The sequence below is a fragment of the Apteryx rowi genome, unplaced genomic scaffold (assembly GCF_003343035.1).
Source record: "Apteryx rowi isolate R43461 unplaced genomic scaffold, aptRow1 scaffold_56, whole genome shotgun sequence".
In the NCBI taxonomy this organism is placed as follows: domain Eukaryota; kingdom Metazoa; phylum Chordata; class Aves; order Apterygiformes; family Apterygidae; genus Apteryx; species Apteryx rowi.
The window spans coordinates 2987668-3013191 of record NW_020450827.1 but is presented as its reverse complement, the minus strand read 5'-3'; the positions used below and the strand labels follow the sequence as shown (position 1 = coordinate 3013191).

Here is a 25524-nt window from a genome sequence, read left to right as displayed (position 1 = left end):
AGCGACAGCGACGGCGAGGCGGAGCGCGAGGAGCGGCTGCTCAACACCCCCCGCAGGTGCGGCGCGGCCGCGGCCGCTCGGGGCCCGCGGCGGGAAGCGCGGGAGCCGCCGCCGAGGGAAGGGACGGGGCGCGGGAGCCGGCGGGAAGCAGCGGGAGGAAGCGCCGGGGAGGGCAGCCGCCCCCGGGGGGCATCGGCGGCCCCCGGCTGCCGCGGGGAGGGGAAGCGTCGGGCCTGGAGCGGGGAGAAACTCCCCGGCTCTGCCCCGAGGGCCTCTCTGTGACAGGGAGGCGTGATGGAGCGCGTCCCCGCTTGTCTTTCCACGCAGGAAAAAGCTGAAAAGCACTTCCAAGTACATCTATCAGACGCTCTTTCTGAACGGTGAGAACAGCGATATTAAAATATGCGCTCTGGGAGAGGAGTGGAACTTGCATAAGATATATTTGTGTCAGGTAAGCCACTTCTTTCTTTCATATTTGCCCTACTTGCAGCCAGCACTAAGTTTTTGATAAATAAGAGAATAGTTTGTAAATGTCAAGCATGAGTTCATATTTTTCATCTTATTTTTTCCCCCTTATTCTCTTTCCTGAGTTGTAACTCTTTCTGTGGATGCAAACAGTTAAACAGTCTATGTTGTACTTTAAGTGCCTCTGGTAGCAACAGGAGGAAGCATAGCTGTCACCTCATATTTTGGTTTCTTTTGTTGCATCTTGCTGTTGAACTTTAGAACCTACTTGTTTTGACTTTGGCCTAGCTTTTGTGAAAGCAGTCCTGAGAACTGTCTTTTGGTGACCCTAGGACACGTCCTTGTGTGCTAAGCAAAAAGCTGAGAGAGAGTATCCTGTGTTGTTAGTGTTATTGCAGAGCAAAGAAAGCGCTTCCAGAATGGACTTGTAAAGCACATGCCAACCTAGCTCAAATTTACTGCCCGCTGGGACTCAAGCATAGGAAGCCAAAGCAAAAGCATGTTGTCGATAGCTGGTACTCTGTATATGTGCTTTTGAATGAACTGTAGAGGTTTGCGTGCATGATGTATGTGCTGTTGACTAACTGCTCTACTTTGCCTGCTGATTTGTTTTTCAGTGATACAAATAGCCATGGTCTTCTCTGTGCAGCGGTAGTATTAGTGATAGCTGTAAAACTGTTAGTTATTTAAGATCTTTGGTTCTTGGATTCAGTTTTGGAGAGAGCTCTTCAGGTCAGGTGACTCAGAACAGGTTGCCCAGAGAAGTTATGCAGCCTCTGTCCGTGGAGGTTTTCAAGACCAGCCCGAGTGGAGCCTTGAGCAAGCCTGGTCTGACTTCTTAGTTGACCCTGCTTTGAGCAGGAGGTTGGACTAGAGACTTCTTGAGGTCTCTTTCAACCTGAATTATCCTATGATCCTATGGCTCTGCAAGAAGTCCATACACTTCCTTGCTGCTCTATGAGGAAGTTATGCACAGAAAAAGCAGTAAGTCTTCCTATGTACCTGTAAAAGCAATGCTGTTTGTGCAGGCTTTTTATTTTGGGCTTGTATTATGCTGAAGTGCTCAGTATTTCTTTTCCTATTTTTGGACTGAATAGGTACTGTTATCTTGACAGTGCATTGTCAAGTGTAATGCTTTAAGCCAGCCCCAGTACTGTATATGTGAGCTATTCTAGATTGCTTATTGCTGGCTCCTTATATTTGTTTTGTAAATGTGACCTAAGCAGAAATGCTGCTTAAACCATACACATTATGGAAGTGTCCTTAAAACAAGGTATGGAGTAGGGGATTTGGATCCTCGAGTCTTCACCGATTGTGTACATTAACTGATGTTATATGATCAATACTTAGGGAGGAATTCCTCTTAACATAGGAGGCATCTGGTAAAGTCAAACCACGTCTATGCATCAAATGGTTCGTGACTGAATGACTTGTCTAGCAGGATATCATCTAGATTCATCAAAAACGGTTTGCAAGATCATCAGAATTGTTGGATGGGATTTCCGTAGATCAGAACGTCTGCCTTGCCATTTGAAAGCTACTGCTGTGAACTTTGATTACGTTCTCTTAAATTTTCTTTGCTAATGGTTCAAAAATTAAAACTAATTCAAGGATAATTTGGATTGTTTACTCTGCCCTTTCTGTTTTTACAGTTATGGAATTGTCTATGGTTGGAAATTGATGTTCACAAAGTAAAATAGAGAGTTTGGAGGAAGTAACTTCAGTGTCAATTGTAATATGAAAGGACAATATTTATGTAAGATCAGTTTCTTCCTATTTCATTATATTTCCAGTGACAGAAATGGGGAGAAGCCATGGCTTTATCCTGAGGAAAGCTGCTGAAACTTCTAATTTGGTTGTGGTGTTTACTTTAAAGTGTGACTTTAACCCTGGAAAAAACTTACTTGAAGAGGGAAGAGAGAGTAACTTCAAATACTATGCCTGAAAATGGGTGCACCTCTTTGTTTGTTGTAGTCAAACACAAAATCTAGTTTTATGAGTCACAAGATGCAAATGTCAAGGTGAGATGCTCAGCCAGCTGGTGAATGCAGTGTTCTTTGATGTCACAAACGACAGCAGAAGTGAATTCTTGCATTTTTTGTTATGTTGCTGTCGTGCTTAGTGTAGGCACAAAAGTTCTTGTACTAGCTGTGGTGGGGGAACGCTCATTACTTTCTTCTAGGAAGAAGATGCCTTTTATTTGACAGGCCTTAAAGCATTTTAAAGAACTTAAAGACAGAAAAGTCATTCATAGATAGTAAAGATTGATCCAGAGGCGCTGATCTCTGGGTAGAAAAGTGGGTAGGTTTTATCAGGAGAGAGAGCTGGCAGATGCAGTTGTAATTGTCCATTTGTCTTTGACTCTATATCTAACATTGGGAGGAAGCAAGTGGGTTGGACAGTCAGACTTGCATTGTGCAGCTTAAAAAAAGCAGGGAAGGTTGCTGGTTAGTCCCTAGATTAGTGCTGATGACGGCATTTTTAATTTTCATTGGGATTTTACTGTTGCTACATCACAAGTTCATGAAGCTACTCCTCAAAACTTAGTGTGGGTCGATGACTAAAATGTAATATTAAAGTGCTTCCGTGGGTGCTTTTTAACATGCTTTGAAATTTTTGATTTTGTTATGTAGTGGCCTCCTTGTATAAATGATGTTCATGTGAAATGAAATTTCATAGTTAAGATACCCGTTGTCGTAAGTCAGATTTCTGTTTCAGTTTATGCTCTTCCACTGGAATTATGTTGTTATAACTAAAATATTGTTGGAAGTTAGGCAAAATTATATTTGTAAATTACTTCAGTAATTCTCTGAAGTCTCCAAAGTTCCTGTAATTATTTTGCTAAATGAAGAAAAGTACTGCTGTACATGCGAATGGCAGATCTGAGAAATGGAGGATTAAGTCTTCTGATACTGTTTATTAAAATATTACACTCCTCGTCAAATTGAGGAGCTGATCTACGAGTGCATGGGTTATAACAAAACTAAAGTAGCCTCGTGAGGAATGGTAAAATTACTAAGGTCCTGGTTTTGAGAGTAGTGTGGTATATATGGTTATAGTTAAGGGATATGCTGAAGGAATAGATGTCTTTAAATAATCAAAATCAAAACTGGATTGCATACTTTTTGCTGCCCTGAGTTGAAATGCTGAGATAACAGGTCAGGGAGTATGGTACTGTACAAATAGACTTTATTTTTTTGATCTCTCAGGTAAACTTCAGTGAGTGATAGCATCTCATAATGCGCACATCTTCTGCTGAGATGGAAAATCATGAATCCTAGTAGAGCAGTGTATTTCACTTCATTTGGATGGAAACCTATCAAATTCTAGTTTTATATGCCTTACACTTTATTATAAAAGGTATATTTACATAAATGGTGTATGTGTATGTGTCTTTGGTATGAGACCACAACCTTGTACATTAATTTGTATGTCTTGCATGCATTTTATTACCCAAACCGGCATTCTCCAATGCCTGCAGGATTTGTTGTCTGCCAGTAACATTAAGAACTTCATTCCTGGACTAATTATATCCCATAGGTGATGTGGTTTTTAGGAAAAGAGCTTATACAGCTATTTTGGCCATTTAAAGCTCTTTACTTAATCTGATTATACACATGTAGTCTAAATTTTTATATGTATTTCCACTTTCAGAAATAGAGCAACTATAGTTAGCCCTTTCTAATGATAAAGTGTGTCAGAATGTTTAAGTTTATGAAAAGTTACCTCTCCCCTAATACATTTTGTTCTGCAATAAAGGTAAATATTAACAATCTTTGGTTCCATGTGCTTTTTTTGACAGTCTTCATTTGAATGAAATCACTTACCTGAGTTCTTTCCCCTCATCTTCCCTCATGTAGTCAGGCTACTTTTCCAGTATGTTCAGTGGTTCTTGGAGAGAATCCAGCATGAACATCATAGAGCTGGAGATTCCTGACCAGAATATTGATATAGAAGGTAAGTGGGAACCTTTTATTTGAACATAAGCTCTGAAGGCAAAGGCTAAGTCTAATCTGACATAACTAATTGAAAATAAAATGGTTTATTTAAAATAAAAGAAAGTTCTATTTTCAAACTAGTAAATAAGAAAAGAGAATGAATTCTGCATAAAGTTTAGTTTCTTTTCATCTGGTTTTATTGCTCTTCACATTGCTCTGTGGAGTAACTTTGCAGCTGTTTTAGGGTGAATATTTTGTTCAAATAATGAAATGGAGTGTATTTTATTAGTTAATGCTGTGTTCTGTGCTTATTGTGTGTGTACTTGGGCTGGTTAACATTAGCTTTTTATCCCAAGATCAAACAGGTAAGATTATAGAGAATGCATGCACTGAAATGATTTGGTTGTAATTAAGAATTCTTTTAGTTATCAAAGCTCAGCATCCAGTCTTCTTTGTTTGATAGTTGTACTTCTTCTCAGCTCTGCAGGTGGCTTTTGGCTCACTGTATAGAGATGATGTGTTAATAAAACCCAGTCGAGTAGTTGCACTTCTAGCAGCAGCCTGCATGCTGCAGCTTGTAAGTATTAAATATGAAATATTTATATATAGATATGTATTTGCATATTTGTACGGATATGTATATAGCTGTATAATTTTTAATAATAATTTTCATAGTTGTATAATATTTTTATAGAGATGTGTGTGTATATGTATATTTGTATAGAGATGTGTATATATTTGTATAAAGATAGCAATTCATAGTATAGGCACGTGCATGCACTATTTCGGCTAGATAAATGCATCTTCTTTTTATAACAACGAGTGAAGAGAACTAAGCGTAATGCAGTGGTTTTATTTGAAAATGCTATGACTAAGATTCGGTCGTAATATGAAGGGATGTATTGAGATGCGTATCTAGAAGTATGTTAAAATATGTTGTAACAACTCTGTGTACTTTGCTGTTAAATCCTCAAGCTGTACCATTTGTTCTGCCCTGAAGGTACTGGTTATGCTTTTCTTGCACGTGACAGATGACAGGAATGACCTAGATAATTTTCTAAAGAATGTTCGTTTAAATTTTCTAGATATGAGCTTGCCAAACTTTGCTGCTGTTTCCCCTGAAATAGTTTATATCATCTCTTGTATCAAAGTAGATTTCATTTAATGTACTTTTAAATTCCTTTCTAAACATACGTGGAAATATCCAGTATGTTCCAAAGAGTTGGTCATGCTTTTGTGGTGTTGGTAGTAGACTGCATCATGCAGTATCATGTCATCTTGTTCTTTGCACTCCAAGTATCTCTATACTTTTGACTCTGTGCTTGTTAAAATACTCTGCAAAAAAGATACTGACAAAGTTGATAGTGTGTGTGACCTCAATAATTGTTCAGACATTAGAATTTGTTTGTATGAACTGCACGATCTTTTACACATACTGTTTAGAATTTAAAATCTTAAATATTTGTGATATTTTTTTTCCCCCACAGGATGGCTTAATTCAGCAATGTGGTGAAACAATGAAGGAAACCATTAATGCAAAAACTGTGTGTGGTTATTACAATTCAGCGGGGACATATGGGTTAGATTCTGTGAAGAAAAAGTAAGAATTACTTTCTCCAAGCTGCATGGTATATTTTAATGAAAAATGTGAATTTACAAGCAGTAAAACAATGCCAGGTTGATTCCTTTTTTTTTTTTTCTTTCTTTCTTTCTTTTTTTCTTTTTTTCGACTGACTGACTTGGACTCTGCTCATGATAACTATTTAGTTTTCCTGTTTCTACTGTAATCATCTGTCTTAAAATCGATGCAGATTATAGTAGATAGTGCTTATGCTGTAAAGAATTAATTGCCAAAGTATATTAGTAAAGACAATACATTTGATCTTCAGCATGACAGTGAAATAATACTTGTGATTATTAACTGTTGTTTTATAGCAAAGCTGCTTTAAAATTCACAATCTAAGCTTAACTTTATTGTAATTAGAAGGGATAAATACACTTCTGAGAGCAGAGTGTTAAGGTTAGTGCTAACTGTTTCCATCTGCTGCAAATCAGTGCATTCTCAGAGCTCTTTGTGGCATTAGTTGAATTCTGAATTTAGCTTTCGCTGTACCCTGAGAGAATCTAAATGCAACTTTAACAGTTACCTAGAACTTTGCAAAACTTTAAACCAAACTTCATGTTTTTGAAATAGTGCATAAAAATATGAAAGAAGTTCATGTCAGTTTAAAGCAGTATTTCAGAATGATACTGTGTTAAATCAGGGTTTTCGATAGAGAGGAGCTTGAACAACTGTTGCAGAAATGTTGAAATATGTAGAAAATTGAGGTACTAATTCCTTGCTTTTAATCTAGGTGCCTTGAGTGGCTTTTGAATAACCTGATGACCCATCAGAGTGTTGAACTCTTCAAAGAACTCAGGTATTCCGGCTTCAGTTGGCTTTAGTGACGGAGAGATGAAGTGCAACTTGGCCTAAAGTATATAGCTTACTACAAATAAGCTTCTAGGCTATTGATGTCTGCTTATTACTTGTGGCTGGCTTTCTTGTCTTTGTCTGTGCTGTCTCGCAGAACTCGCTTACTTTTTTTTTTTTTTTTTCCAGCATAAGCCTCATGAAACAGCTGATCAACTCTTCTAACCTATTTGTGATGCAAGTGGAAATGGATGTGTATACTGCTCTCAAGAAGGTACTTGCAGAGGGTCTGGTTGATGCGTTATGAAGTTGTACTCCTGGGTAGTATTTGGTTTGTAAGGCGATGAGAATTGTAGCCTTTTTAGTATTGCTTGCAAGTATTTAATAGAATGTCAGAGATTTTGTAGAAGTGACTGCATTATGCAAATATTCTTTTAGTAATGCATATGTTACTACTTTGAAACAATCGGTTTACTGGAGTTCATTTACTTTTACCTAGTGGATGTTCCTTCAGCTCGTGCCTTCTTGGAATGGATCTCTGAAACAACTTTTAACTGAAGCTGATGCCTGGTTTGCCAAGCGTAGGAAAGGTAGGATTGCTGGCATGGCCTTGGCTTGTGGAAGATGCGGGCTGGCAATACAATGTGGTAGTCTTCCCTCATCTCCAGACTCTGTCCTATTTGCTCTGGAAAGGCTTGCCTTGGCCACCGGCTTCACATTTTTCTAACATTGATAGCTTTTGAACTGGTTTGTCTGCATGCTCTGAAGTGAGCAGACATCTTCACTGAACAGCTTTTGCTGTTGCGTAGTTAGGTTAAGCTTTGGTTTTGTTTTCTCACAAGAAGAGACACTAATGTATTTCAAAAGAAGGAAAGTTTGGTCTAACATTTCTGCTGAAAGGATTTGAATGTAAGTAACTTTGAAATAGGAAAAAAATGTCAGTTACTTTTAGCTGCAAAATGTAATTTGCCTGTCCATGATAACTTTCCCTCGTGAGCAAGTTAAAATTGAGGATCTTGAACAGGATCTGCAAAGTATTTAGGAAAATAAATTGTGACACAAGTATACTGTCTTGCAGATTTTGAGGGTGACATTGCATTCCTGGAATCAGAACAAGGGAGTGCATTCCTGTCAGTGTTCAAACACTTGAGATTGCAGTATATCATCAGTGACTTGGCATCAGCCAGAATTATTGAGAGAGATTATCTAATACCCTCAGGTGAGCAGACACTCAACTGATCAAATTTTTTGTGTTTTCCTAGTCTGATTTATTCTGGAGTAATTGGGAAGAAAATGCCTAAGTGTATATAGCTGCCATACAGCTACCTGATCACTCACATACTCATCTCCAAAGTCTGAATTGTGGCTGAAGTTCCAAGAGGGGCTGAATATTAAATTTACGCCTGTAAGAGTCTTAATACGTGCACACAGCTGTTCGAAATATTTTTTGAACCGTCAGTTTCTCAAAATATTCTATAATCAACACATAGTACATTACCAGTGTTCAAATAACTCTGCAGACCCGACACACAAAACCCCCTTATCCTTTTAAGAGAACAAAACTTCCTGTGACTCAACTTGTTTCCTAACCATTATCATTTTTAAAAAAAATAGGTAGTTGCTAATAAAATTTGGAATAATACCTGAAAATGTAAACAAAAGCACAAGATGCTGTGAACTCTTCTCCATCTTGAAAAACAAGTGTCTACTTTGCTAACAGATATTTAGGATATTTTTGGAGGTGATTGGATGGTTAAATACTCTGCTCTTGTACTTTTGTTTGCGTTTCACCTTGTATAAAATATATCCTCCTCATTCTAGGTCCTGGTGTTTTTTCCCCACAGTGAAATGCAGCTTAATTTTACTGTAGACTACTGTTATTAACATTATCATTAAAAAACGAAAAGCCCTGTTCTCATCTTGCTACTGAAATCTGAGTGTGCAGATAAGTGGTGTTCTTTGCTTGGAAGCTGAGCAAACCCTGGCTGTTGACAGATGAATAGAGGAGAAATGAATTATCAGGTTGACGTCTCAGCTGAAAAAGTTCTTTCCCTGTCATTCATATCTTTTATTTAATCAGCCCCCTTCCCCTCCCGCCTTCCCGGTTAAGTGTGCTCCTTGTAACAGTGTGTTGACTTCTTGTGCCCTGCCTTGGTTCCTTTTGAATTCGGCTCCTGTTATCTTTGTTCCATACTTCGCTTTGCCTAGGATGCCCTTATCGTGGTTGAATCTTAGCATTGAATTTGTCATCCAGACTTTCTCCTAGTGGTTTCTCTAGCTTTCATTTGCACAGTCTAGCTTTCGTTTACACAACTTTTGTTTCTTAAAGCTACCCACAGTTGAACTATCCATTCATCTGCATCTCCATGCCATTTATTCATAGGTGTAATTGCCAAATGTCAATTAAGGTAGCTCTTACTGAGTTGTTTATCACTCTCCATTATTTGTATCTTCTTGATATCTGTGTTCTTTCCTTTGTCCATACTTCTAGCCTTGGGCTTTGTTTTGGACGCTTGCTGTATATAAATATTTAAAACTGTCTTTGAGTTCCACTGCTTGCTTTCTGTAGAGCTAAAATTATTTTTTTTTCATTTCACACTGGGGCTTTTTTTCCCTGTGCCTCCATAGCCATCAACGTAATGATATTGTAATGGCAAAGCAGACTTGGCAGGATCTTTCTTTTGAAGCTTGCTAGTCTGATCAAATTGTTTGATCCTTTTAAAACCATTTCCTTGCCATTATGATCATGTAAGGAGTGTCGTCTTATTTGGCTTGCCTTTCTTGTACTGCTGTATCCTTTCTTCTGCCAGGGATGATGGTTTAGTTCCTCTGCGTAGCTTGCACCCTGAATAGCCTTGGGCAACTCTTCCTCCCACCTTGCAATGTTCAAGGAATGCAGCTGGTGAGAGCTGAGTTGTGACTCTCTATGATAAGGATCGGGAGTGGAAGCGGCAGGGTCTTTCTTTCCCCCCCCTTTCTATGAAGCCTTCAATCTGTGAGTTAATATAGACAGTTACTACTGCTTAAGTGCCCCGGCTATCCTTATTTGTAGGTGTGGTTTAAATTAATATCTAAATAGATGGAGACAATATGAAGGAATTTGATTCTCCTGTGCTCTGAATGTCTCTTAGTGTTCTTTGAACAGCAGATGGAAACAGGACACAATAGATTGCAGGAGGGAAGGTACAGTTCATGTGCATGGTTTGGTCAATTATGTCCAGCAGGTGGAGCAGGTTTTGATAGCCAGTAAGTGATAATATATTTTTTTATTATGCATAATGATACTTGAAGAATAGATCTGTTTTGTGATATGTGATATCTGATATGCTTGAGTGATGTAAAATGTCAGTATAACCAATCTTCCTAAGTGCTTTTTAAGTTAGATTTTGGTACAAATTATAATGCAGGTGCAAAAGTTTTCATTTTATAATAGAAAATAAGATAACTTTGGGCAAATGACAATTTAAATCCTTACCTAATTTAATGACGATACAGGAGAATTCTCAATCGTTTCTGTGTGAAATGGCTGTGTCAGCAAGTGAATAAGATGTTGCAAAACGGCAATTTGCCAGTACTAGACTTGAATTACTCCTCTTCACATTGCTGTTACCATTTATCAGAACTGTACTGGGTAGGCTTTTCTGAACATTTTACTGTGAATGAATAAAGTGTAGACACAGAATCAAAACCCACGTATCTATGTACATGAAATGAAGGATATTTCTTAAATCACTAAAGAATAACTGCAACTTTGAGGCTGATTTGTTTATACTTAATGACAAAGTATGCAATTTTCACATAGTTCAAAAGGTCAGAGAGCAAAACTTTCATGCTTAAGCAATTCATTACCTGTGATAAATGCTGAAATAGAGGCTTGGACACTTTTCAGTGATACGGGGGAAAAGTAGACTTATAAGAATTCTTGCGTATGTGGTTAATGTGGGTAGAGTATCTGATGTTCCAGCTCTACCGTTGATTCTTCTTTAAAAAAAAAAAAAAAAAAATCTTTTAATTAAAAGAGAACTGCGAGAGCAGGGAGGAAAGAGAAACATAACATGGAGACCTTTGAATGTTTAATGAAATTGTGCTGTTAGGCTTTGACACTTGATAGCTTTTATAATCTACTGATATGTGTTTGTAGCCAGCAGCTGTATTCAGATCAGGAACTTTGCTTGTCATTTAAAAGGACACTTAGATAAGTGTTAATGGTGTGCTTTTGAATGGATTACTTGTCCGCCAGCATCCAAAATCTGAGATGATTGCATAGTACCTGAAGGAGTCTATGGGCATGGAAATTTCTGGGTAGTTTGCGTTGTAGTGTAAACCTTTTGGATTAATTTAAATGAAATTGTTCTCCAGAAGGTCAAGAAAGACAGCGTGTTGAATAGTTGAAAGAAATGGTGTACTTAATATTTTATACTCTGTATGCGCATAGCACCTGCAGGAGGAAAAGAAAATGCTATACTAGGGGTTCACACTGGATAATCCTTTTTTTAAATATGTAAAAGGTGTAAGGGACATCAATAAGGTGTCTATAAGCAAAATGTTCATTATTCTATTTCACCTGGTAACTTCTGAACATTTCTGAACAATATTTTCCCTTCTAGTGCTTCCAAATTAAGAGATGAACTACAGCTGAAATATGAAATGAAGAAAAAAATGCATGCATGCATGTATTTTTAATATATATATAAATAAAAAATGAAAAGATGCTTTACCTCCTGTTTTTCCCCTTCCAACGCATCCAGTCTCTGTGCCTTAACTGTGTAGCTTTCCTTACATCTTCCTCTATAGCTTTAGTTATACTCTGGTTATTTTTCACTTTTGTCTTATGGAAATCAGAATCTTAACTCTTAAATTAGCAGGGCAAGAGTCAGTTTTAAATTTTGTGTTTGGAACATCTAAGGAGATCTCATTACTATGGCCTCCCTTCTTCCCCCCTCTGTCATCTTCATTGCCTCCCTGCTTTGTTTTCACCGTGATAGAGGTTCTCCCTCTTTCTGTCATCCCAAGCCATCTCTCCATGGAGTCTGTTCTTGTCCGTGCCCTTGCATACTTGCCCCTTCTCATTATCTAGATTAAGAAGAACATACAGATTGTGCTCTTGGCTGCTTGTGGTCCCTTTTGTGCAACTGAGTTACAAACTATTAGTTCTTGTTTTGAATTTTACCTGTTGGTTGCAACTGTTAAATTGTTGTAGCTGATAAAAGCTTCATGTACTCAAAGGAAAACCTGATTTTACTTCTGGTAGAAGACTTTTCTTCTAGTAGAAGACACCTTCGTTTTGCTTTTACAGTACCTGTGATAAGTCATGGGTTCCTTTACCCTTCAATTTGATTTTCTTCTTGTTCAACTCACGTAGAGTTGTACTGGGGATTCAGAAAATGGCATCTTCTCCTCAGAGCTTGTTAGCAGGTTCCTTGGTTTAACTGAACTTTGTGTATAGACAAAATCTGCTGAGTTGCATTATTCTGGGGAATCGTGCATGCTTGATGAGATGAATATATATATATATAGTGCTGAGTCACTTAGTGTTGTTCATTTTTATCTGTATTGCCTCTGTAGTTGAGGCTTGAAGATGAATGATACAAGTGAATTAACAGCTGGTGGGTTTGCACAGGTCATTCAGTTAAGAAGTATGAACTTACTATTTCAATGTAATTTTATTTCTGTGTTTCAAATGTTTATCAACATCCCCATTTCCAGCTCCAAAGAAAACGCCAAGCTTATTTATTTTTTTTTAATTTTAGAATGGCTGTCCTCTGTTTACAAACAGCAGTGGTTTGCCATGCTCAGAGCAGAACAAGACAATGATATTGGGTAGGTATATTACAGGCTTTCCTTTATTTCTTTCTTTAAGTAGAAACCTTCCTCTAATATAAACTCTGATGTGTTTAACATTTGGAGTTTACATTAAGATGAGGGGGGGGAAAAGCATACCTCAGTGGTTTTAAACTCTGTTGTTCTCTGCGGAGCCATCTTCCCTTGGGCTGGCTCATCTCCTGTCCTTTAAACAATAGAACTCTGGAAAACTTGTCACTTCTATAATGTGACTAGAGGTAAATGTTGTTTTTTCTGTGTATTCCTTTATGTTGGTTAATACTTACCACTGATATGTTGCTCTGATGTGTTGAGGCTGTGAAATAGTAACTTATTAGCCTTCCATTTTAAAGACTGTATTAGAAAAGGCTTCTTCTGTATCTGTAGTCCTTCTTCTGTCCTGCTTTCTTGCTCTCTGGACTGGGTGGGCAGAAGGCTGTGGTGCGATGTGGCTGACTGTTGTGGTATAGGAGGCAATTTGTCATTTTTGTTCATGCAGAGATAACTGTGCACCAACCTTTGGTCCTGCCTCTCCCATCCTAGGAGTCCCATGCAGCGAGCGTGGGCCCAGCATCCAGCAGGCCTGGGCCCGCCCTTGGGATCCTGTGGCCTGATTGCCTCATTCCTTTCTATTTTCACACTCTTTCCCCCAACCAGGGTTTATATTCTGGAAGCTCTCTTTCCTGTCAGCACCTCTAGCTGCTCCTGTGCAGTGCATCCTTTTCCACTGCTAAGACCCTGTTCCCTCCATAATCCTCTTATTTTATATCCCATCTTTTCTCCTTCCTAGTCCGTGTGCTGCACTGCATTGGCATTGCATAGCCGTCTGGGCAATTCCAAGACGTCCACCTGTGTGCATGCTTTGGTTTTGTGGCCTCCTGAAGATTTGCACGTACCTGCGTGTTGCACAGCATCCCGCCTGGGGTCTGCGCGTAGTGCGTGTTTGGGTTTCCTGAGCGTGTACCTAGCAAGGGCTGTCGGTGGTGGTGGCTTGGGCAGTGAGGGGTGTTTGCTTAATGCATGTTCTGAGCACATGATCAGAAACAGTTTCTCTTCCTTCTGCTCGGTTTTTGCCACATCACATTGAACATTTGGTTTCCTTACTGAAACTAAGGCAAAATGCGACTGAGGAAGTTGTTCCTGCCGTCATTTGCCTTAGTTTTTTAGTATGCTTTGTGGAAGATAAACGGCAGGTCAGGAAGCTATGTTCTATTTATTGCCTTTCAAAAAATCAATAAACTAATTCCTTGCTTTTCTTCGATCAATTCTGTTAGCCCAACGTTTGACATTCAGGAGATGAGCGTGTTCAGTTGCAGTGGTTTGTTTAACTTATTAAATGCAACCTGAAAAGCGTAAGAATTACTGTCCTGAACTGGACCAAAGGCCATGCAGTCTGTGACAGTGCTCAGTGGCAGATAATTATATATCTCCTATCCCCTTTATGTATAAGCGAAGAGTGAGTGTTCTCTTCATTTATTTTTCTGGCATTGAGTAGTTCAAGAATTTTCCAGCTGGAGGTTTTAACTGGATCATTATTGAACAGCCAGCCACCAATAGACCTGTTTTTATATACATCCAGTTCTGTTTTGAAACAACTTGCACTTTAACCACGAGCATCCTTTGGCAGCATCCTCTATAGTTTAGTTGTGGATTATATTCCTTGATTACTTCCTTTTGATGGTTTTCATGTATCAGTCTAAGAAAACCCCAAAATTCTGATTTTTGTCTCAAGAGTAATAAAGATCTTTAATGGGTGGTTCTGTTTGGCATTAGCGGTGCTTTAGAAAATGGTGGAGGCAAAGAACATAATCTTGAATCTCTTAAGCTCAGCTCCTAAAGTTTAATGTAGGATGGTTGTAGCTTGTTTTTGATAGTTTTGTTTTTTGGGGGAAAACTCTTCCTGTAATGCTGCTGTTGATGTATCTAGCAGTAGATGATCATGTGTGTTACCTTCTGGCTCTTAGATTCTGACTTACAATATGAGAACCACAGGTAATATGAAAGTGAGTGTTACAAAGCTGTCAAAACCCTGACACAAGATAAGACTATATATCTGCTTGGTTTTGCTGTCTTTCAGGAGTTCACTGTAATGCAGTGAGAGTATTTTAATTGTCAGCCATCTGATTTATGTGCTGCTGAAAAAGTGAGATATCATACAAAACTAAAGTGAGATATCATACAAAACTGAAGTGAAGATGACGGGGGATCATACTAGCTACAAAATCAAACGCTCACGTGTTTAACTACAGCACTGATGATTTCACTGACTCTTGAAATGAGCAGGGTATTTTCCAGGGCCTTTTTTCTTGTCTAGTTTTCTTTTTTGTATTTTTTTAAGACAGCTAAATCTGAAAATCTCAGGGAGAAAGAGTTTTACTTAAACAGTGAATGTTTCTTTGCCTGAATCTTTTATTCTGGCATTCATTGGCAAGGTCTTTCAGTAACGGCTTTCTAATTTCTAAGTAATTGCAAGAAACAGGAGATGTGCAATGTTTCTTCTCAGTATATTTTAGCTTCTGACACTTAGTAGCTTAGAAACTTACTGGTTGGTGATAGCATCCACGTTGCTCTTTGTTCAAAAGTCTATGGAAGAATCCTCCCGTGAACACGTTCTCTGGGGTCGTGTGGGAGCAAGACGCTGTGCTTTGTGTCCAGGATACTTCCCTGTTTCTCTATGTGCAGCTCAGTCGTCACGTTGCTAGTTCATATTATATAATACCTGAGAAGATGAACTGTTACTTGTACTCCTGAGATCGCTTCTCTGTCTTCTGCTCGCAAGCAGTAGTGACACCCAGTAGTGAGATGCCAGTGGCTCATAACTGACATCTTAGAGGGGGAGAGAAGCAACTGTTCCTTTGTGCTGAAGCAAGTATTTTGGATATTTAATCAACCTGTAGCTAGAAGGAAAAAATGAAGGTTCTATAAGACCATTTTCTTATCCAGATCTGCTGCCCTTTCTGTCACACTTAATGCCTGTATCAATATATTATCTGAGTTTTTCCCCTCAGTCTTAGGGATGCAAATTTATAAGCTGAACAGAATGTGAAATCTGACTCCCACTGAGCTGAAGGAAGGCTCTGTTTTCATGTCTCACCTGGTGCGTAGCATGATTGCACCTGCGTATTCTGAGACTGCCGAAGTGAGAGTTACTTTGCTTTGAAGTGTGCGATGGAGTTCACTCTTTTGACAGCTTTAGAGAGGAGAGGAAAAATGACTCTCTTCTGCTTTAAGTAGTTTGCATTTAAAAGGACTAAACGTTTTATTCACTCTTCAAAATTTGAGACTTTGCTTTTAATGTGATGCTGGAGGCTGTGACTTTGAAATGGAGCTGCTCGAGGTTTACATGTTTGCACTGAAGTGGATCCTTTCTTTTTTGTAATTAAACATTTGTTCATGCGGCAGATGGGCGACAAATCTTTTGAGCTCATGACTGGAATTGTTCCCGCTCTAACTGCCTCTTTGGCAGCGTTTAAGAACGAAACAGAATAACTTGACTGTTCGCTACTCATGCGGTAGGCTTGTGTAAGTGATTAAGGCATTAAGATTAAGTTTTGCGTCTTCTGAAGCTTCTTGAGGAACTGAGAGGGGGGAATACTAATGTCTGTCTAAAAATCATGTGCTCGTGTTTTCTGTAATTTGTCACTGATTTAACAGAAATAAATCTTTTATCACCGTTGGGGAATATAGGTCAGTTACATAACCAGTTGGGTTAGAAGATGTGGAAAAAGCATGCAGGAGGTTCCTGGGCCAGTTTGGTTAGTACGATTAGCTTCTTTGCTTAACCTGCTCGTAAAGTACGTAATCTTCCAGGTTTTGTTTTTACAGAAATGGGGGGGAAAAAAAGCCACAGCTGAGTTTCATAAATGTTGTAGCCATGAGTTCCTGTGGTGTATTTACAGTAGGAAGAGCAGAGATGCTGCATTTCTTCTTGCTTCTGTAGCTAAAAGTGTATCTTTTAGTATTGTGGGGTTTTAATGTAATTTGTGGAGGGATTACCCTTTGTTGTGATTTATAATACCCAGTTTAAACATTTGTCCTCAGTGTAACTTGAAGCGTTTCTGGCAATGGTTGCTTATGTGGTTAGTGATGTAAGTATGTTTAAAATTAAGTGAGTAATGTACCTCTGGAAAATCGAGACTGACTTTAGCTACGTTGGAGCTGCAAGATTTCCCTACCCGTTCAAGCTCCAGCAGAAGCTGCTGTGTGGAATAAGTTTGTGTTGGTATAGTTTACAGAATCAAGGGGCTTGTGCCACTTTGTGATCACTGCGGGCCAACATTTTTAGACAAGTTGCGTAACCAGCCACTTGAGAAATCTTCCACACAGCTGCTCTGGGTGCGTCTTCATAGAGCTGCTGTTCTGCAGAGTCCTGCAGCTGCTCTCTAACGGTAGCGCTATTGCCAAGTAAGTCGGAGTACTGCATTTTAAAAAGTTGTACTTTTTAGGAGGATTGCAGAATGTAGCTTGTTGCAACAGCTAGACACAAAAAAAAGTCCTTCTGACCCAGAAAGATTCTTGTGTAAGAGTCGTGCTTAACTGAGGTGTAACAATCTGATTTATATTGCAGTTTTGTGGAGCTGCTTCATGTTCATAGGGTAATTCAGGTTGGAAGGGACCCTGGGAGGTCATCTGGTCCAACCTCTGCTCAGAACAGGGTCAGTGGTGAGGTCAGACCAGGTTACTCGGGACTGTTGGTCTTTCCCACTTGAAAGTAACATAGAAAGCTGTTGAAGTGTCCTTAAAGTTGTACTTTTTTTTGTAGGCCTCAAGAGATAAACAAAGAAGAACTGGAAGGAAACAGCATGAGGTGTGGTAGAAAACTTGCGAAGGATGGTGATGTAAGTATAGCATGTGGCTTCGTTTGCACGTAGCTGACATGTCTTGGGCGTGTTAGGTATTTTCAAAACACAGGTCTCAATTGTCAAACTGCATCAAAAAGATGTAATGGAGGTGGTAGAGAAATTGCTTTGTTCTCTCTAAAAGAATAAAAATGCTTGCTGTTTTTCTGATGAGTAAAAAATTACTGTTTTAATTTTGCTCTTGCATTACAAGCAAGCCCATATTTGGAAAAAACTTCTCGAGCGTAAAAGGAGGAAATGTGGACATGGCTTGTCATTCGAGATTTGTGAAATACACGTAGTTAAAATACAGCTCTGTTCACTGATATCTGTCTTTCCTAAGTAGAAAAGGAAGCTTTTCTAGGTATGTTGCCTAATAGCTACAGTCCGAACCTCCGTGTGTTACATGTACGTGTGTCTTGGGTAACAGGCCTTGTGGAAAAACTGAGAAACATCAGCTTGTTCCCACTGAAGTCACTTAATATAAGGATGACTCACTCAAAGGAATGCGTTAGTGAGTTAAATGCTACTTAGGAATACTGCACCAGTTACCAGAACGCAGAGGCATTTTGTATACGCTTACATTAAATGTGTTTTGTAGGCAATGGATATTAAGCTTGTCTCTTCTAGTCAACTGTCTGGAAGGGATGACAGCGGAAGTGAAGGGCTGCCTGCGTAGATGTCTTGTGTTTCAATTAGGTGTTGGCAAGAATCCTTGAACACGTACCTCTCTGTAGCTGAGAATCCCATCCCCGAGTGACTCTGCTTCATTTGTTGAAGTGGCATTTATTATTCCTGTTGTAGCAAGCAAATACTCATAGTTTATTTGTTTTTCACCTGTGTTCTTCAGTACTGCTGGCGATGGACTGGATTCAACTTTGGCTTTGACCTTCTTGTTACTTACACAAATCGTTATATCATTTTCAAACGAAATACACTGAATCAGCCATGCAGCGGATCAGTCAGTCTGCAGCCTCGGAGAAACATAGCCTTCAGGTAAGAAATGACCAAGAATTCAGACCCTGTGACGTGTGCTCAAATCTGTTGCCTCAACAAAGTTTTTCCATTTGTACTTGCAATTAATTTTGTTGCCACAAAGTTAGTTACATCTGAAAATGTTATTCTGTCTCCTTGGGAGAAGCTATTTGTTCTGAAAAACTGAGTTATGGGAGATTAACTAATTTAACTGTTGTTATACCCTTAGGTTACGCCTGGCCTCTTTTGATAGCAGTGGGAAAATTATTTGCAGTAGAACAACAGGATATCAGATCCTAACCCTTGAGAAGGACCAGGTACGTTTGGATTTTTCATGCGCTGAACTTGGAATTATTTGGAGTTCAAAACAAAACAAAAAGAAAAAGGCTGAGAAGTCAACAGTACTTTTGAAGTGGTGTTCTTTCTCCTTGTTGTTGCTTATGTGGAATTTCAAGAGCTCCCTTTATAGGTAGTGGAAGGTCAAGCGAATTTATGAAGTATAATTAGAGCAGGACACTTCAGACTTTCTTGGTGTTGATTTCATTTATGTTCGTGAAATTAGTTCCCATGGTGCTGCTTGAGACTACTGATAATTTACTGTTCTTCTAAACAACTGCTTGCTTTCCCAGACTTTCAACACTGCTGAGTTACTGGCAATATTTTGGGTATAGAAAATATTTCCTTTATCATTCATGGATAACCAAGAGTAAGAGCAGGTTATTGTTAAAGCATGTAGTTAAAATTTGTGCCATTTTTGAAAAAGTAGTTGTTGGTAAATACGAACTCCTCGGGTTTCCTTTTTAATCGCTTCGTTACAATGTAGTAGTCGGTATTGAATAATACTGAATCAGACTCCTGCTTATTTGGAGTTGGAATTTGTTTGAAGAATGTCTTGTTTTGCATGCAAGTAGAAGACCTAATGTCTGCATATTGTTCAAGGCTGGTATTTATTACTGCATTTAAAAAAGAAAAAAGTCTGAGAGAAGAGTGGGGTTTTCTTAAGCGAATGTACCAATTTCCACCTGTGTGCGACAGCAGAATTTAATAAGGAATCCATAGGAATTGATCATCAGGCCCCTTAAATCCTAACCTGCAGTGATATGTAGAGGGCAAGTACATGGAAAGGTACAAGTAAGGGGCAAGTACAGGTAAAGGTTACGCAGTCCTTTTTTTACAGTTTGTCATCCTTGACATGGAGGGATGGCAGCAGTAGGACAAAGGGTTATTACTGGTTTGAGAACATCTTATCAGGGTTGGTATTATAAAACATCTGCTTAAGATAAAGGAGAATGATTATCTTGAGCTTGCTTTTCATTATTTTTTTTATATGTACACAGTAATTGGAATTTAGAGAACGACTGGTAGTATCGATCACGTGCCTTCTTTTGTGGCCAATATAGCACTCGGTGGAGCGCTTCCCTGTAAATTTGAATGGTATCGCTCTAAGAACATCCCCTGTATTTGCTTTACAGGAGCAAGTAGTAATGAATTTGGACAGCAGACTCCTCATCTTCCCGCTCTATATCTGCTGTAACTTCTTGTACACGTCGCCAGAGAAGAAAACTGAGAGTGAGGCACTGCTAGATAATTCAGAAAGCTGAGACCTCTTCGGTGGAATATAGTAGCACTTCTCTAACTCTCTATGCCTGCTTTAAGTTAAATGCCCTGCTGACACACAGAGCTATGACAATTAAAAAAGGCCTTACACTGTAGCAAATATATATGGCTGTTCTTCAGCCTCAGTATACTCCTATGCATATCTGAAGAGAAGATCAGAAATAATATAGGCCAAAACTAGTTGTCTCCTTTTTTTTTTTTTTTTTCCTTTCTGTCTGTTCTGCATCTTCAGACAGTAGCCATTCCATGTTCCACTTTTATTTTTCTGGGCAAAAACTGAGCCAAAGTGGAAAAAATGAATTTGTGTGAATGGCATTGCTAACTTACCTTGTAAAATTCTGAGCACACATTGTTGTGTGTGTGTTTAGTGGTTTGGGTTTGGTTGGTTTTGGTTGTTTTGGTTTTAATAACTGATCTGTAAATACCAGATCCATCTTCTGCTTACTTTTGTGGCCCTTTTTCATCAGGGCCAAATACATCTGTGTAAATGTTGTCTGTCAACTTTTGTTAGTCATTTAAGTGTTTGTACAGATTTTCAAACCTGCTTGTTTTTAAGCCTTTGTTACATCTCATATATATATATATATTTCTTTATTGCTCTTAGGCCTTTTTTTTTTTAATGTTGTGGAAAAAAAAAATCTTTTTCTGTTTTCTTTTTTTTAGCATGTGAATTTTCAAATGAGGATGCTCGTAAGTGAATTTTTTTTCCAAGTGCTGAGAATTCTCTAATGTACTAACCATCATTTGAGTCTATTATACAGCAGCAGCTTTCACCTAGGATTCTACTGAATCCTTAATATACTCATGTAAACCAAATACCAGTTTTTAAACATTGTTTTTCGGTGATTTGTTTTAACTGTTACATTGGGAATATATCCTGCTTTAGCTCAGGAACCTGTGACCTTTGAGTGCCTTTTGAGTTGTATGTGTTAACACAAACTTCACATCAGTTAAGCAAGGTCACAGGATCCAAAATAGGATCTGGGAACAAGGGATTCGTTTTTAGTTGGTTTAATGAACCAGTCGAGAAGAGGTACACTGTATTAGTTTTTTGTATGTATTGGTTGGTTTTTATGTTTGTCTATTGCTATTTTGAATTGTTACATCAGGATTTTTGGATTCCAAGTGGGAATTTTGCCTCTTTAGTAGCCTATTTTTTTAATGTTGTCAGAAAAGTATAAAACCCTTTGTACTTTATAACAAGGATAAAAAAAATGTGTTAGATAAGATGGAAAAAAGTGGCAACTTGTGAATAAATGATTTCAAGTGTAATAGTCATCGGCGTCTATCCTGTTCTACCTTAAATAGCGTTTTGTATCGGATGCAGCCAATGAATGCACTTCTGTATAATAATGCGTTAAGTCTCATATTTCTTTGGACAAGAGCAGAAGGATGTTAAGGCTTTCATCTAGCCCATCATCAAACTGATGTTTTTGTCAAGACACGTAACTCGTCCCCTGAGCTGCGGGTTCCCTGTCCCCTCCTCTGCCTCCCTTGCACCCCTGGGTATAGAGGTGCTGCCGGGGCAGAGAAATTAATCCCTTCCCAGCTTTGGCCCTTCTTCCCCCTGGGCAGAATCAGGGATTTGGGATGGGGCCAGAGGTGCGGGTGCCATTCCTAAGGGATTCGTGAGGGGCTGGGTGTGGGGGACAGGAGAGAGAGGGGCACAAAAACCCAAACACATCACAACTTAGCCAGAAAACATGTTGATTTTTGTTCTTTTATTTGTCACTGACTAGGAGCAGCAATTGTGGCAAAGGGGAGCTGAGAAGTACAATACCACACTCGAGAAAACAGCATGTAAAATACAAAAATAAGGAAGCCTCTATATATATATATAATTGCAGTCGATTACTAAAAATAAATATTGTAAACACTGAATTACAGAACATCAGATGAAACTACAGTCACTCGTTTCTGCTAGCAGCCGAACAGTCTTTGGCTTTATTTAACTCCCCCTGCCCCACATGGAGCCAGCGTCCCCATTAAGATGCAATTTCTGTGTTTGAGGCCAGCGCGGCTCCAGGCTCTTTCCTTTACCCTGGCGAAATCCCTGACAGGTTGATAAATGACTCTTTCTCACTTGACTTTACGACCAGGAATCGCCTCTTTCTGCCTTCAGTGACCACTCTCCTGCCAGCGGAAGCAAAACGCTCCATTCGGAGAAGGTGTTTTCTTCTCTTTATCGGCTGGAGAGATGGAGGTGGGGCGAGGTGAGGGACTAAGGCTCCCCCAGCCCGCTTTATTTGGTTGCTGTCCGGTACCTCACCCCCAGCCGCTTGGGGACGGGTGGCTTTTGGCTGCGTATCACTCCAGGCTCCGCTCACCTTCCACCCACTGGATCTTTCCATTCTCTCATCTCTATCGAATAGCCCGAGCACATCCTGATTGCCTGATAAGAGAGGGTGCAGCACAGAGGCAGCAAGCTCCCCCAGCTCAAATCACCTCGAGGTTTGGAATCTGGGGGCTCCTTCCAGGCAAGGGATTTGCACATCTCAGGGGCTCTCAGGCTCCCCAGAGGCCCTAGGTGACTGAAGAGGTTTCAGTTTGTACAGGGCCTTGGACTCCAAAAAGGGTAGAGGCAAGTTCCTCCTTCCAGGCCCCAGATTTTGTTGCTTGTAAAGAGGAAAATAACTGCAGTGACAATAAAACCCTGTCCAAAGTACGGGCCAGGAGAACAATTTCTAGGGAGGAAAGGTCGCGCTCTCCCGCGGAGCAGCTGACGCTGTGGGAGATGCTGTTCTCCCCCAGGCTGCTGCCTGCGGGGCCGGAGGACACACCAGCACAACACCACCGATACAAAGAAAATGCATCTTAATGGCACGGCTAAGCAGAACGAAAGCCATCCTACACCCACAAAGCAGCACTTACGGGGGAAGGAGACAGACCGATGGGCAAGTCAAGGAGATCAGTCTGTCTGTCTTCCCCTCTCTCTGGATATAGATTTGATCATCCCTTCATATCAATACTCATGATTTGACCTTCCCTTCATTTTAAACACATTCACATAACATCCCGTGGCGACATTTGGGTTCGAGGTTACAGTCCCGCATGGGTTACAATCGGACCGCGGAGCAAACGGCTCCGACGCTCATCCTCGCTGCCGGACAAAAAGGAGGAGCGCAAACGTCTCGGAGGGTTTGATTAAAAGCTTTGCTTAGAGCCACGGCCAGGGACGTATGCGCAGTCACAGCTTAACACAGGCGCCTCGTAACGCTTCAAGTATTGCTTTTTAGGTGGGAACGTTTTGGAGCCCAAGCCAGGAGGAAGCGAAAGGCAGGGCTGCGAGCCAGCACCTCGCCCAGCAGGCTCCAGGCCAACTCCGCCGGCCGCTACCGTAATGTCACAGCCCGCGATTTGCTGCCAGGAGAAGGAAAGGGGAACGAGACGACCCTGCGCCGCCCATCCACGCCGAGCAGGAACTTAACGATCGGCATTTCCTTTTCCTCCCCCGGAGAGACCTGGATGCCAAAGAGTGGCTGAACCGGAGCCTGAACCAGCTACAGAAACGGGCCTGTCCCAAGCTTTAGTTGCACAAAACCATCCCGTGACGCCTGACAAAAGCGCTCCGTCGCTCACACGGGTACAGCTGCACCAGTCCTTAGCTTAGAGTTTAGTACAGCTCCTAACGCAACCTTGTGCACAGTGAAGCAGGTAAAAACATTTCTGTTTCAGTTTTTAAGTAGGCAAAATGCTGGTCTTCCCAGGAGGGAATTACGCACAACTGCTTGGTATCAGATTAGAGGACTTCTATATCAGCTTTTAAAAAAAATTATTTAAAATCTTCTAAAACTTCACTAAACTTGGCTTCTTACATCATTGCTACACACGGTCAGGCTTCATTTGTTATAATTGTTTTAGGCTTATAAAAAAATAAGCATTTAAAATGCCCAAAGAGTAATTTTGCTTTAAAATTGTGCTACTGAACTTGACCCCCAGCCCAGAAGAGAGACTTTGGGTAATGGAGTTTCCCCAAGCAGTATAAAAATATACATAAGAATTACACAAAAACTCTGTCCTCCAAACTGAAGGGCTGTTCATGGGATTTTTTTTTGTTTGTTTGTACATCACTCTAATTTCATTATCTTCCTCTAAATATTTACAGAAACGTATCCACCCCCCATTTGCATGCACCTGCTCATCCGGGCAGAGAACTGCAGCGTTTGGTTCATCTGCAGGCTTTTCCCGTGGGCAAAATTAATCGCGGCTTTGCACCGTGGCACGTCAAGGATGCCAAGGGCCCGCGCGGCCCCGGGAACGCTCGCAGACGGCTCCGAGGATGCCAGCTCGGAAACGAGGTGACACCAGCCAGCACCGCTGCCTCCGCGTGCGGCGGCCACCGCCTTTCCCAGCGCCTCCGGTTACAAGCCGGCTCCCCGCGGGGACGGCTGCTGCGCGGTGTCGCCGGTCGGGCGTGCAGCAACGTGCAGCATCGGGCTCCGGACCAAGCGGCCCCTGCGCCCCCCCCTCCCCGGCGCCAGCGCGTTGCATCCCCGGCCTTCGGTTTCCCTTTGGATCGGGCAGCAAATTCAGAAAGCCTGGACATCTCCTATAACTCGCCGCGGGAATTTGGGTCTCTTTCTCCAGTCTACCCCAAGAAAAATTTAAATTAAAAAAAAAAAAAACAAGAAAAAGGAGAACAAGCGCTCTGTATCGCTCTTAAACAACGTTAAAAGACAAAGTCGAAACCAAGCGCTATAACCCCCCCCCCCAAGACTACGTACGTAAAAAGACATACGACCTCTCGACACATAAATACGCAGTGTATAAATGTGGACGTCACCTAAGGGGGCTGAAGACGGAGCTATTTCACAGACGAAAAGCAACCCGAGCTCGTCGCAGCTGCTGCAGCCGCCGTGCCGGTGCGCTCGGGCGCGCGCGCGCGCTGCGGGAAGGGACCGCCGTGCCGTGGTGGCAGCTCTGCACCCGCCAGGCGCCGGGGCGAACCCTGACCGCACGCGCACACGTCACACTGCTGCGCTCAGGGCAGGGGCGCGAGCTCGGGAAATGGGATTAGACCCTGAGTCCCCAATTATTTCCAGGCACGTGCTCTGCGGGAGCAGCTAAAGGGGAGCCGCTAGCCAGGATCCAGCAGCTTCTCCAATGCTGCTCCCGCTCTGTGCCGAGATGCCTGGTATCTCTCGGTGCAGCTTGTGCTCCTGCACCCTGTGCTTTAAGAGTTGCCATGACTTTCATGGAAATAATACAGCCTTGATCAGGGTAAAAGACTAATGGAGGTCTTTAGCCCAATCTGAAAGAGGTTTGCTTTCTAGAGCACGGACGCGACCACGCGAACACACATAAATAGGTGCTGGTTACTGTAAAGTGACAATGCGGTATCTTAATTATTCTAGCATCATCCTTGCTGCCGTCAGGGAACACGGGAGGGTGGTTAGGAGATACGGGGAGGAGAGCTGGTGTTTAAGGTAGGCTGCAAGCGGAACAGGTCTGGCTCTGA

General features: G+C 40.8%; 1 protein-coding gene across 1 annotated transcript in view; it reads left to right on the top strand.

The window, feature by feature from the left end:
• GMCL1 (germ cell-less, spermatogenesis associated 1) overlaps nucleotides 1-21344 on the top strand; it is a 22289-nt gene extending 945 nt beyond the window's left edge. Inside the window, exons 2-15 of the mRNA XM_026081698.1 lie at nucleotides 3-56; nucleotides 328-451; nucleotides 4326-4422; nucleotides 4883-4980; nucleotides 5891-6003; nucleotides 6758-6823; nucleotides 7006-7090; nucleotides 7316-7406; nucleotides 7895-8035; nucleotides 12567-12636; nucleotides 17399-17474; nucleotides 18325-18470; nucleotides 18679-18766; nucleotides 19922-21344. Of these exons, the coding sequence (XP_025937483.1) occupies nucleotides 3-56; nucleotides 328-451; nucleotides 4326-4422; nucleotides 4883-4980; nucleotides 5891-6003; nucleotides 6758-6823; nucleotides 7006-7090; nucleotides 7316-7406; nucleotides 7895-8035; nucleotides 12567-12636; nucleotides 17399-17474; nucleotides 18325-18470; nucleotides 18679-18766; nucleotides 19922-20050 (1378 nt within the window). The 3' untranslated portion in view covers nucleotides 20051-21344. The remainder of the gene's footprint in view (nucleotides 1-2; nucleotides 57-327; nucleotides 452-4325; nucleotides 4423-4882; nucleotides 4981-5890; nucleotides 6004-6757; nucleotides 6824-7005; nucleotides 7091-7315; nucleotides 7407-7894; nucleotides 8036-12566; nucleotides 12637-17398; nucleotides 17475-18324; nucleotides 18471-18678; nucleotides 18767-19921) is intronic.
• The last annotated feature ends 4180 nt before the right edge of the window (nucleotides 21345-25524 follow it).